Source organism: Neoarius graeffei, chromosome 27 (genome assembly GCF_027579695.1).
Source record: "Neoarius graeffei isolate fNeoGra1 chromosome 27, fNeoGra1.pri, whole genome shotgun sequence".
Lineage (NCBI taxonomy): Eukaryota > Metazoa > Chordata > Actinopteri > Siluriformes > Ariidae > Neoarius > Neoarius graeffei.
Window position 1 is genome coordinate 28488313 of NC_083595.1, and position 13788 is coordinate 28502100.

Sequence of the window (13788 nt, forward strand, 5' to 3'; positions counted from 1 at the left end):
CCATTTTTGCACATTCAGGGACATACTGTACAGCTTGGACTTCAAAACAACCCATGCACATACTGTACTCCTTAAATATGTCAAAGTCCTGCCTGCACCATTCATGGTGCGTTTGGCGGCGCTGCTCTCCATTTCATAGCTCTCGGCCTCTTGCCTATATTACATAGCTAGGGTTACAGTGGGGGGGGCTAGTCCTCTGGTAACTGCGAGAGTTTGACTCCCCACTATCATCTGTATTGCAGCGTACCTTGCCAGATGGCAGTAGGCACCATTTTTATGATGGTCTTTGGTATGACCCAACCGTGAGTAGTTGTTAGAGGTGTAAATATTAATCAATTCATATCGATGCATCGATTATACAGCCGATGATTTAATGCATCGATGCGTCCGCAAGAGTATTGACTAATGAGTTTATTTTGCCACCCGTTTGTTCGTTTGTCTATTTTCAGCATCCGCGCCGACGTAGGCATACTACCTACTCCAAAGCTGCGGGTGGCGCTAACCTCATTATTGTCGCTAACTTCACATGCATTACTTTCGTTTCACACATTTGAGTGTGACTTTCGAGAGCGATGGGACTGCAAGGGGGAACAACCAATGAAAGTGAAATGTTGCACACTCCAGTCAGCGTAAAGTCATGGGTGTGGAAGTATTTTAGCTTCAGAAAAACAGATGGAGCAGTGGTAAGAGATGTTGCCGTTTGCAAAGAGAAAGACTGTCTGTGTGAGATAAGATACTGCGGCAATACGTCGAATCTATCCGCACACCTGAAAAGGCACCATGGTATTGATGGCGACTGTCCAGAAAGAACACAGGCTTCCAAGCCTGCCACATCACTGACAACGTATTTCCCTCTAAAGTTGTCGAGTACTTCAAAAAGAGCAAAAACCATCACCAAGGCCATTGCGTTTTTTATGTGCAAAGATATGAGGCCCTATTGCATCGTAGAGAACGAAGGCTTTAGATACCTGCTCGTAGTTCTTGAGCCAAGGTACAGTATCCCCTCACGGCAACATTTCAGTGAGTCCTACATTCCGAACTTGTACACCAAAGTTCGTGATGAAGTTATTCAGAGTCTGATGAGTGCAGAGCGAGTAACCATAACTTCCGATGGATGGACTTCATGTACAACGGAGTCTTACATCACTGTAACGCATCATTTCATTGACAATGAATGGCAAATGAAAAACCATGTTTTACAGACTCGTGTTTTGGGAGACACTCATTCAGGAGTTAATATTGGGCAGGTTCGGAGAGGTACGTGTGAACAGTGGGGTATATTGGACAAGGCACCGGCTCTTGTCACCGACAACGCTTCTAACATGATCAAAGCTGGTGAAGAGGCAGAGATGTCACCACACAAAGTGCTTCGTGCACACACTCAATCTGACAACACAAGACGGCCTGAAGATTGTGGCCACAGAAAGGCTTTTAGGGTGCGTGAGAAAAATTGTGGGTTTTTTTCACAGCAGCGCAGTTGCGACCACAGTTTTGAAGGAGAAGCAAAGTTTGCTGGGGTTTCCATGCCACAAGCTCAAAGCAGACGTGAAAACCCGATGGAATAGTTCTTTCGAGATGTTGGAACGATTTCTTGAACAACAGGCTGCAATGATGGCAACACTTCTCAACAAGAAAGTCAGAAAAGGCTCATGTGACGTGCACACACTCAGTGAAAGTGATCTCTTGACTACCGAACAAATGGGGAGTCTGCTAACCCCGCTAAAAGCTGCTACCACTCTGATGTGCGAGGAGAAGCAACCCACTGTGTCCATCATCGCACCTCTCCGAATGAAGTTGTTGGCGCATTTCGAATCCGCACCGGATGACGCCCCCTTAATCAAAGACATGAAACGACTCACGGCTGATGATCTTAGAGAGCGGTATGTGGATGAGGAACCATTCTTAATCCGAGCGGCTGCTTTGAACCCCCGATTCAAAAAGCTTCCTTTCCTGGGTGATGAGAGAAGAAACCAAACCTTTGAATATCTTGCTGAAAAAGCAGCACAGCTGAAGGACCAGAGGGCAAGTTGTTTCTCATCTTAAGTGGTTCATTTAATAGTGATGGTGTTTAATTTAATTTAATAGTAATGCTGATAAACTCGTTGTCCCATTGAGTACCTATTTACTATTAAGTTTGCCTTTATGTGTGTCTGTGTGTGTTACAGAATGAGTCAGAGGCCCAGCCTGAGGAAACACCTCCTCACTCTTCTCATGACCCGATTCCTATGGAGCTAAATGAGGTGTGTGATGCAGAAACCACTGAAGGTATGCATGTATTCATACATTGTAGACATACTTGATAAAAATCACACTCGAATCTACTCTTATACAGTAGATAACACACAACTATAATCAAGTCTTTTTTTTTTTTATTTCTATTCTATTCTAGAACGTCCTCCTGTTTCCAAGAAATCAAAAAGTATTAGAGGACCTGTTTGGCGACTCCTTCTGCACCGAGGACCAAAATGTCAGAGACAAAACATCCAAAGAGCTAGCCCATGATGAAATTAGGAAGTACAGAGATGTTGCATCTTTGAGTCTAGATGGTAAGGTGTTAGACTGGTGGAGAGCTCACCAGGCTGAGTTTCCTCTCCTTGCAGACCTGGCCAAGACTTACTTATGCATTCCTGGTATAAGTGTATCATCAGAACGTGTATTTAGTACAGCAGGGGACATCGTGCGTTCAGAGCGTAGTGTACTGTCTTCTGAGCATGTGGACCAGTTGATTTTCTTGAAGAAAAATCTGTCAAGGAGCACCACTGAGAGTATTGAACTGTAGAGGTCAGCCTCCTTGTTTTTGGTTGTTTTGCCATTAATGGGCTGTAGGCTTATGTCCTAGACTTGTGTTACTTTTGATTCTTACTGCACTTAAACTGGTTTTGTTGAGTAACTGTTCTATTTGCAAGGCCCCTGCTATAGCTCAAGCCATGTGTGACCACTATTACCTCATTCTTCTAAAATGCAAATGCATTTTTGTTATTTTATAGTGAATGGGCTGTAGGCTTATGTCCTAGACTTTTGTTACTTCTTGTTATTATTGCACTTTAACTCATTTTGTGGAGTAACTGTTCTGCAGTTCACCTACTGCAGAGGATGTGTAACCATTACCTCTTAATAAAATGCAAATGATTTTTCAAAATGTAACCAAGAAAAGTGCAGCATTGATGTACTTGAACTGTAGACTGTAGAGGTCAGTCTTTGTTTTGTTGTCTTTTTTTTTTTTTTAACAGTGAATAGGCTAATTGGCCATACTAGACCTGCGCAGTAAGCACTAGATTTTATTTTCTTCTTATTACAGTTTATCAAATTGTAGTTTGATAAATTTGTGCAAGAGTAAAGCACTTTATTTTACCCTTTTTGTGGAGTAACTGTTCTATTTGCAACTGCTATGTAAAGCCTAGGTCACAATCGGCCGTACGTGCTCCTATGGCCGGTCTATGTGCAAAAAACGCAAGAAACGCACGGAGGGCGCGCGTGTGACGTGCTGATTTTCGAGCCGTAGACTGGCCGCAGAGGTTCTTTGTCATGTCAAACAAACTCTACGGGCGCTTACATTTTTTTCAGGTTGCAAGACAAACTTACGGCCAACGTGCGTCTTTCTCCACGAACAAAAAAAACGCAGCGATTTGGGAAACGCCAAAAATCGCACGGCCAAAAAAAATATCGTACGTCCGGTTGCGACCTAGGCTTAAAATACTTGTTTGAATAGAATACTGTTTCTGTATTCTTAATAAAAGGCAACATTTTTTTTTGTTGATTTATTTGAAAATTAATAGATATAATGTAAAAAAACATCAAGTATTGAATCGTATCGAATCATATCGTGGGGAATTCTGAAGTATCGAAAATAATCGAATTGTTGGCTTAAAAAAAAAACAATATCGTATCGAATCGTCATTAAGGCTCTGATTTACACCCCTAGTAGCTGTTGTAATTTTAGCATTGTCATTTCACTTCTAGGAGCGCCAGCAAAATTATGTGATAGAAACAATCCAGACTGGGCACCCACTTAGAACATGGGCTATGTTTCGTCCAAGGTCGGACTTGATTCTGTAGCAGCCAAACACCACCAAAGAGCTCAAAGGAGGAGGAAAACAGTTGAATTTGCAGAAGCAAGTACAACTGCTTGGTCATCATTGACTGGTTTAATTAATAAGGTATTTACCCATCCCAAGACAAAGAAGTTATCGGCTTCCATGGACTTAAGCCGTCATTGAGATTTGTCCACCCATGAAGTCTGCCAAACCAGATAGAAGACAATATCTGGGTACTCGATGGTCGGTAGAAGTGTGTTATCCTCAGAAAAATCCGACTTTTTTAAATAATATGGGTCAAAACTATACATATCTATCTTCTCTTTGTATCGAATCTTCACTCGAGCGTTCAAATTGTGGTAATACTGAGAAAATTCAGCATTATTTACAGACACGCTTTCAGCGGCTGCCATCCTAGTTGCTTTGTATATCCACCATCATGGCGGACGCTCATGATGTAGCACATTTTGATCATATGGTTGCAAGTCATCTGTATTCGAGATTCTTCTTATTATTTTTTCATTATATGTAAACACTTTCGTCTTTGCTAAATTCTTTCCTAAATCTTAACTGTTCAATCACCAAAGTAAATTCCTTGTATGTGAGAATGTGCTTGGCAATAAACTTGATTCTGATATCGTCGCTTGAAAAACATAAAATGTGCATCTACAACATAGTAACACATGGGAGTGAGATAATTAAGTCATAGTCCCAGCTTAATAAAGTGTAATTGCACAAGCAATGGAATTACACAGAGGAGAAGCTTTTCTGCAAAAATGGAGAGTGAATTGATTTCCATTTTGGAATGAATTATGCTGACATATGGGAGTCCCAGTGCCTTATGGTACCAAGCTTCAAGCAGAACTAAATGACCTTTGGTATTAAGTCATGGCCATGACATGGTTTTATTAAGAAGGGATGTCACCAGTGTCACTCTGTAATTACATAAATAATAAGCTAGTAAATCTGTGGAAGCCTGTTTCAGCCACCATAATAGTGAGAAGGTTTCTCATAAGTATGACCGAGGTTTTCATAATAATGACTTAATATCTCATAACAGTGAGACAGTTCTCATAATTATGACTTCTTAATCTCATAATAATGACTTTGAGAGTGTAGTGAAGATGCAAGGAGTAGAGGTAAAGAAAGTTGGTGAATTCAAGTACCTGGGGTCACTGTGCAGGAAAATGGGGGCTGCGATAGTGAGGTGAGAAAGAGCGTGCAGGCAGGGTGGAGCAGTTGGAGAAGGATTTCGGGAGTCATTTGTGATAGGAAAGTCCCAGCAAAAGTGAAAAGGTAAGATGTATAAGACAGTAGTGAGACCAGCTGTGATGTATGGATTGGAGACCGTACCATTAACGAAGAGACAGGAGGCAAAGTTGGAGGTGGCGGAGTTGAGGATGTCAAGGTTTGTGATGGGAGTGACGAGGTTGGACAGGATAAGGAACGAGCACATCAGAGGGACAGCACATGTGGAGAGCTTGGGAATGAAGCTAAGAGAGATGAGACTGAGATGGTATGGGCACATCCTGAGAAGAGATGCAGAGCATGTGGGAAGGAGAATGTTGAGGATGGAGCTGCCAGGCAAATGAAAACAAGGAAGGCCAAAGAGGAGATACATGGATGTGGTGAGAGAAGACATGAAAGTGGCAGGTGTGGTAGAGAAGGACGCGGAAGATCCGCTGTGGCGACCCCTAATCGAGAGCAGCCAAAAGAAGAAGAATCTCATAATAATGACTTAATACAAAGTAATAAGATAGAAAGTCATAATTAATGAAAATTCTCAATGACTTATGACTTAGTATCTCATAATTGTGACTGACCCAAGTTCTTATAGTTATGACTTAATATCTCATTATAGGGAGATCTCATCTCATTATCTCTAGCCGCTTTATCCTTCTACAGGGTCGCAGGCAAGCTGGAGCCTATCCCAGCTGACTACGGGTGAAAGGCGGGGTACACCCTGGACAAGTCGCCAGGTCATCACAGAGCTGACACATAGACACAGACAACCATTCACACTCACATTCACACCTACGGTCAATTTAGAGTCACCAGTTAACCTAACCTGCATGTCTTTGGACTGTGGGGGAAACCGGAACACCCGGAGGAAACCCACGCAGACACGGGGAGAACATGCAAACTCCACACAGAAGGGCCCTCGCCGGCCCCGAACCCAGGACCTTCTTGCTGTGAGGCGACAGCGCTAACCACTACACCACCGTGCCGCCATTATAGGGAGATCATTCTCATAATAATGACTTATTATCTCATAATTATAAGAATTTAAGTCATAATTTTGAGAAAATGTTCTCACTGAAATAGTAATAAGGGATTATGACATAAGTCATAAATGTGAGATAGTATCTCATAATTATGATTTTCTCTCATAATAATGGCTTATGACTTACTATCATAACTATGACTCTCATAATTATGACCCAAGTTCTCATAATAATGACTTAATATCTCATAACTTTGACTTAGTATCTCATTATTATGAGAAGTCATCATTTTGAGAAAATATTCTCATTATTATGAAATAGTACTTGATTATTATGACGTCATAAATGCAAGGGGAAACAGGCTTCCATACAGATCGGACACGATTACCGATCGGATAAAAACCGCTCTGGCAGTCCAGAACGTTATAAGATCTCTGTAAGACTCCGTAGCATGCTCAAGTTTCTGTCCCTTACAGACCTGAAGGAGTTGTGACTTCACTCCCTGTCTGGGCTGCACGATCATCCGCCATCCAGCACAGCTATTCCACCTGGGGATCTTCCCTAACCTGCCACTGAAAAGCGTGTTGTCCCTGCCACGGTGTACAGACACGCTCCGAGAACACAGAGCCCAGAGCCGGCCGATGGGGATGTGTTTACTGTAGCGGCTTCCATGTTGCAGCAGCGCCGCCATATTCTCCACCGTACTGCGCTGCGGGGCCGAATTCCAAACCGCGCCCTTCTGGACACAAAGTGCACTGCATCAGGCTGTTAAACCATTCCTTTATACCCTATGTAGTGCACTTCTGTAGGGACTATCGAGTGTCTTCAGATGCAGTTAGTTTCGGTTTCGTCGATTGTGTAAACATTGAAACACTTTGGTTAAAGACCCTAAAAGGGATATAATTTTATATATCCCTTTTATTAGTCAGGCTCTATAACTGACTGCAGCAGAGACAAATATATTTTCATTTGTGAAAACAAACAAATTTTTTTTTTGCAGCGCATGTGTGAGTTTCTGAGTAACTTACGCATTATTTAATTAAAAATTATTTGTTTAAAATATTTTTTTATAATTCTAACAAAAAATATGATAAAGATAATCGTTCTTTTTAACATTTTAAAAATAAAATTTTATTTAAACTTTCACTTCCGGTAACAGCCCCTCATGAGGAAGTGACGTCTTGTGGGAAATGTAGTTATGTGCTAATTAGCTTAGCTAGCTTTAAAAAAAAAAAAAATTCAGCTTAGCTAGCTTAGCCCACAGAAATGGAAGAATGTTTCAGGCTCAGTCATGATGACCAGAAGCTTATCTGCTTCTCTGGACTTTCGTTATATTTAATAATTTGTGTTGAAAATTTTAAACACATTATTATTATTATTATTATTATTATTATTATTATTACATTAGTTTGTTTCTAGTAGTGGTTAATAGGCAATAAATAGACAACCTGCTTATTAGCAGGTTAATCTTAAATAAATCTTAAGGTTGTTATACATAATGTAAGAACTAACTGTTTTCTTTACTGGGTTGCTGTATAAAAACAAATATAGACGCCACAGATACAATAAAACACTAAAACTAATCAGAAGACAGACTAATTTTAATGGGAGTCATATATAAGTCTCCTGAAACCTGGGGTTGGGCAATGAAACAATACACATAACAGTGAACTGAAGTATCTGCTTTGGTCCACCGTACATTTGTATTCGGAATGAATACATTTTAATTTTCTGGGATAAAGCGGCTAGAGATAATGAGATGAGATAATGAGATGAACTAAGAATTTAAGGTTTTTGTGTGGTTCAGTAGATCACAATCCTGAGTTGGGGTTCCTGTCTGGGTGGAATCTTTGTGCACAATCTCCTCATGTTCACATGGGTTTCGTCCCACTTCCAAAAGCATGTCAATCTGTGCACTCACACCTATGGACAAGTTAAACCTAGTTAACCTAACTGTATGTCCTTGGACTGTCGGGGAAACCGGAGCACCTAGAAGAAACCCACACAGACACGGAGCACATGCAAACTCCACACAGAAAGGCCCCCGTCAGCCACTGGGCTCGAACCCAGAACCTTCTTGCTGTGAGGTGACAGTGCTAACCACTGCACCATCCTGCCACCCCATGCTAGTCAGTGGATTGGTGGGCTAAATTGCTCCTAATGCCAGGATCTGACTTCATAAATTCAACACGATTTTGAGACAATTTTGTCACAGTCCACAAATTTCCAGCTTCTGGCCCCTCATATGAATGTTGAGAAAGACGAATGGTCCTTGTCGTGTGACATAATTAAAGAACAGCAATGTGGCATCTTGGAAACCCTACAACACCCTGATGAAAAGTCTAGCATGTCAGTATTTTTTTGTAATTTCTCACCTAGGTTGACAACGCCTACAACATGTTCCTTGGCATTAACCAGTAGCCATGATTGATCATTTCTTGATCCTCTTCTCTGACAACATGCAAGGACTGATCTTGGCATGTGTGTGGATGTGTGTATGCATGTGATAAACTATTGTCCCTAAAAGGGTGAGGGTGTGTTCCTGCCTCACGCCCAGTGTTCCCTAGAATCTACTACCACCCTGAGCGCTGACTGAAGATGAATGAATTAAAGAAAATGCTTCTTTAAGAACTAAAAAACAAATTCTCTACAAGAAACACCATCGATGCCAGTTTATTAAATACTTTAAAATCACACCACAGTCCTCTAGTGTTGCACACTTGAGAGCAGGGGTAACTGGTGATGGAGCAAACACACAACCATGACACACCAACACCATTTTTTGTGGATATTGTTATCTAACACAGGTAAAATTACATTACTGCAAAATGAGTGTTCAATGATTTTACAGTCTGTTTAACAGTGTGTAATTTACTTCAGGATAAAGCAGTCAAATACAGAACCTCCAAATCATGAAAGAATTCCTGGGTTGTGACTCCAGTGTTGTGCTCAAGTTGCAGTTCCTGCGTTCATCCAGCAGATGGAGCCACTTTGCTATTAATATACTAAACAATCCCACTTGCAATTTAAACACTTTTACATTGAAATTTTTCACTTATTGAGCTTATGCAACAGTCAGTCAGACACATGATTCTAGTTGCGTCTTGTCAGTACATTTATATTTTCATTTGCATCACCTGTGCTACTCAGAGATGTCAGATGTGTATAATAAAGCACATTTTACAAACCAACCAACCAAATAAACAACAAAAAAGACCATAAAGCGAGTTACAGATAAATTCTTCAGGGAAAAACCCCAGCTCTCCATCAACCTGCATTAAATATGTGTAGTTTTTGACTTTAAGGTCGTACATCCTGAACTGTACAGCAGATGGCGCCATTACAACAACAATAAAAACACGAGGAACAATGATTTGGGGCACAAATAAGTTTTGTGATTATTATTATGGTCGGATATTGTAATCAAGATGTTTATTAAAACTGTGAATACAACCAGTTTGGGTTAAAATGAACAGAAATAAATTAATAGCATAAACATATAGCCATCACACTTTTCCTTTAGACACAAGAACGGTTCGTGATCAGTTATTTCAGTAAATAAGGAGCATAAACCGAATAAACAGTACAAATAAATTAAAATGATACCTATATTATATATGAAACTGAACTAAATTGAAATCTAAACGCTTTCGAATTGCATCATAAAATTTTGGGATTTTCAGCAATTCATTATTTTATTAGAAATTATAGAAAAGCAGCTCCAAAATTTTATGATGTAATTCGAATATCTCATCTCATTATCTCTAGCCGCTTTATCCTGTTCTACAGGGTCACAGGCAAGCTGGAGCCTATCCCAGCTGACTACGGGCGAAAGGCGGGGCACACCCTGGACAAGTCGCCAGGTCATCACAGGGCTGACACATAGACACAGACAACCATTCACACTCACATTCACACCTACGGTCAATTTAGAGTCACCAGTTAACCTAACCTGCATGTCTTTGGACTGTGGGGGAAACCGGAGCACCCGGAGGAAACCCACGCGGACACGGGGAGAACATGCAAACTCCACACAGAGGGGCCCTCGCCGGCCACGGGGCTCGAACCCAGGACTTTCTTGCTGTGAGGCGACAGCGCTAACCACTACACCACCGTGCCGCCCCTAATTCGAATATATATATATATATATATATATATAAACTGAACTAAATTGAAATCTAAACGCTTTCGAATTGCATCATAAAATTTTGGGATTTTCAGCAATTCATTATTTTATTAGAAATTATAGAAAAGCATCTCATATATATATATATATATATATATATATATATATATATATATATACTGAACTAAATTTAAATCTAAACGCTTTCGAATTGCATCATAAAATTTTGGAGCTGCTTTTCTATAATTTCTAATAAAATAATGAATTGCTGAAAACCCCCTCACATGTATAAAAGACCCCTCCATGCTATTAGCCCTCAGCTAATTCAGAAATGTTTTGCATGTATGAGCCGTAATGGCGCGCGCGCGGACGGGTTGAATCTCCAATAGCTTTCTACGTCCTATATAACCAAACTATACATGGTTTGAAATTGTTGGTTACTACGCCCTTCTTAGTGCACTTCATGTCCAATAGGGAGCCATTTTGGGACACGGCTGACATCCTGAGTGGCGCACATAGTGACCGCCCCTGTGTAGCAGCCAATCACATGCCGCGTTTCCACTGGTTCCGCCCTCCTCTCTCCGTCAGCAGTGCGCGAGTCAAAGGCCGCTTGAAACCGTTTCGCGACAGAAGACGGACGTTAAGGGGGGATTATTTTCACTCCAAGCGGATTTTATTTACCTGAAAAAAATAAAAATATCTCCAGACCCGAGCCGTAAAATCGATACACAGTTACTGTAGTAGAGCACTTCGCTTCTACAGAATCATGGAGATTTCGTGATTTCTTCTCACTCGCCTGCTGGAGTCAGTTGGAGAAACAGGTTTTTTTTCCCCGTGGGATCGAAAACGAGGAGGAATTAACTTTAGCTCGCGCGCGCTGTGTATGTGTGCGCGCACGCGCACACCGCGGCTTCTCGTCAGCCCGGGACTGAGATGAGAGTCGACTTTGTCGGATACCTTCGAACTCTAGACCGCTGATTGGGAAGGCCTCAAATGGGAAAATCAAGCGTCGGGAGGGAAATATCACGAATAATTGTGTAGATGTAGCTCACATTCCGGACGAAGGTAAGCAGTAAATCTGTTTTTCCCCTCAGTGCACATTTTTATTTGTGAATTTCCTTTTTCTGCTGTAGCGCGAGCCGCCTTTGCTAAATGCTAACAAGTCAGGCAGAGAGACGCGCTAGCACAGATGCTAACGTGAACTCCGAGTTTGTTTTCTCTTCCCTGAATGTTTACAAGCGGATAATTTCTGTAGGGTTTAAAATTTTTGTTTTGCTTCGTGTGTGAATGTTTTATACGTAACAAGCTCACTGTGCTCCAGTGAAGAGGAAAGGCTTGTGTAAACGGGATAAACCGATTTGTGTTGCGTTGTTGTTGTTGTTTTAGCTCGGCTAGCTGATCCTGCTCCCAGATTAGTGTGTGTTAGGAGGCGAGAGCAATATGGATATTAATGAGCAATAATAATAATATACTTTTTTTGAGGTTCTACACTGTATATGGGTCAGAAATGTTAGATATGCTGTTCTTGAGATGAACTTTGCTGGTTTATTTCTACACCTTCACAGTGAATCCTGTATGCTAATAAACTAAATTATTCCTCTGAAAATGAATAAATGTATGTTTGTTTTTTAACACCAGAGATCTTGGTGTTGGATTTAAAAAAAAAAACTATTGCAAAGTTTTAGATCTTGAAATGAGACGGCTGGTTCATTTTGTACACAACTAGAGCTGCTGCTGTTGTTGTATGATGTCTGATGTAGGTGTGTGAAATTGAGTTCTCATTTATTTTCCCAGCTGTTGAATGCTGAGTTTTTTAGCATTTTTATGGCACAAGTCTAGATGAATGAGTTTACAAGTGAGCTTGCTGTATATGATGATGATGGCCTGAGGCAGTCCAGCTTTTAGATGGATGGATGGATTTACTTTGGTTCCAAGCTGGGAAATTGTTACAGTAGCAAGTTATCAGACATACAAAAAGAGAGAGACGCAGTACATAATACAATAAATTTTAAAAATCCCAAGCACAATCTGATTATACAACGTACGGATAAAAACGTAATGATTAAAAAAAGATCTATATCTTTGTATGTACTTTATACAAGCAGGTTTGCATGCTCTTATTCAGGACCTTCATTAGTTCTGTGCTGGTTTAGTAATTTCACTCAGTGAGATAGGAGAAGGATGGATGGAGGACAGGATGGATCGCTGTTCACTTGGTGCAGTGAACTGAAATGTACGCTGCACTGCAGAGAAGATACCTGCTGTAATTCCCAGCACATATTCAAGCCCTGAAAACGTTAGAACATCAGCAGGACCTCCGGACACTCGCATGCTGCACAATCAGCTATGAATAAGCAGTTCTAGCTTCATGGGAATCAAAGCATTCATGGTTTATACCTCTGTCAGAATAAACTAAACCGGTTAAGCATGAGACTTATTGGGTAATACGTTTTAATAACATGTTGAGTAGATGAGTAATAGGTCTCTGAGGAATCTGCACACGTGCACTTCGTTTATAATGCTCTCTCTGTGTAAAACAAAAAAAGCATCCTGTAAGGATGTAGATTTTAATCTGTTTTAAAATGAACCGTCAAGTGGGATAGGACTTACAATTAAAAATAATGTATTGAGGCAGGCGTGGTTCAGGAGTCGAAATTCACCTGAGGTTCAGTGAGAGTGCGCAATAATGTTACGATTCATGTTTGTGCACTGGCGTAAAGGTTCACAATGATTTTTTGGGGGGTGCAGCAGATACAATTTGGGATGCACTCGGGATAAATCATTTCGAACCTGTTTTCAAGAATAAAATTTGCTTTAATATATATTTAGAGAAACCAATATATGGATTAAAATTTTATTCATTTATTTTAGTTAATTTATGATTTGCTGTTTGCTTACGGTGAACCATATAAATAAAATCAAACTATCTGTAGTGTATTGAACTGTATAGCATTTTTTTTGTATTATGTTGAATCAAATCGTGTCAAATCGGAATGGGGTGAATTGTATTGTATCGCGTTAATAGTTGCTTCATATGGTTCTTTAATGTATTGGCTCATTGGCGATGCATTGAGATGTGTATCGCTTCTGTGAAGGAGATGCACATCCCTAATGCACGTGGTATGGGGGGTGGGGGTGGCAGAGAAGTTAACTTCATTTCCTGTCCAGTTAGGGCCTCTGCATGCTCTTGCGACAAGGCTTTCGCAGACAGCTTTTCGCAGACAGTTGTAATTTATCGTTGAGCGGGGAGTAATAGGCGTGCGTGATGTTATTCACTGCCACAACGCAAGGGGGCGCGAAGTCGCGAAATCGCTAGGAGTGGTTGGTGGGTGTGGTTAGTGGAGTGTTTATCCTCCGGTTACTTATAATGACTAGAACTGGAGTCGTATAGATGTACGTACTT

At 40.8% G+C, this 13788-nt stretch overlaps 2 protein-coding genes across 3 annotated transcripts in view; one reads left to right on the forward strand and one right to left on the reverse strand.

Annotated features, from left to right (window-relative positions):
- The window catches only part of spg7 (SPG7 matrix AAA peptidase subunit, paraplegin), a 49123-nt gene extending 42159 nt beyond the window's left edge, over positions 1-6964 (reverse strand). The window contains exon 1 of the mRNA XM_060911738.1: positions 6738-6964. Within this exon, the coding sequence (XP_060767721.1) occupies positions 6738-6950 (213 nt within the window). The 5' untranslated portion in view covers positions 6951-6964. The remainder of the gene's footprint in view (positions 1-6737) is intronic.
- Positions 6965-10984: 4020 nt separating this feature from the next.
- ankrd11 (ankyrin repeat domain 11) overlaps positions 10985-13788 on the forward strand; it is a 272200-nt gene continuing 269396 nt past the window's right edge. For both annotated transcript variants that reach the window (XM_060911699.1, XM_060911698.1), the window contains exon 1: positions 10985-11450. The gene's annotated coding sequence lies outside the window, so the exon portion shown is untranslated. The remainder of the gene's footprint in view (positions 11451-13788) is intronic.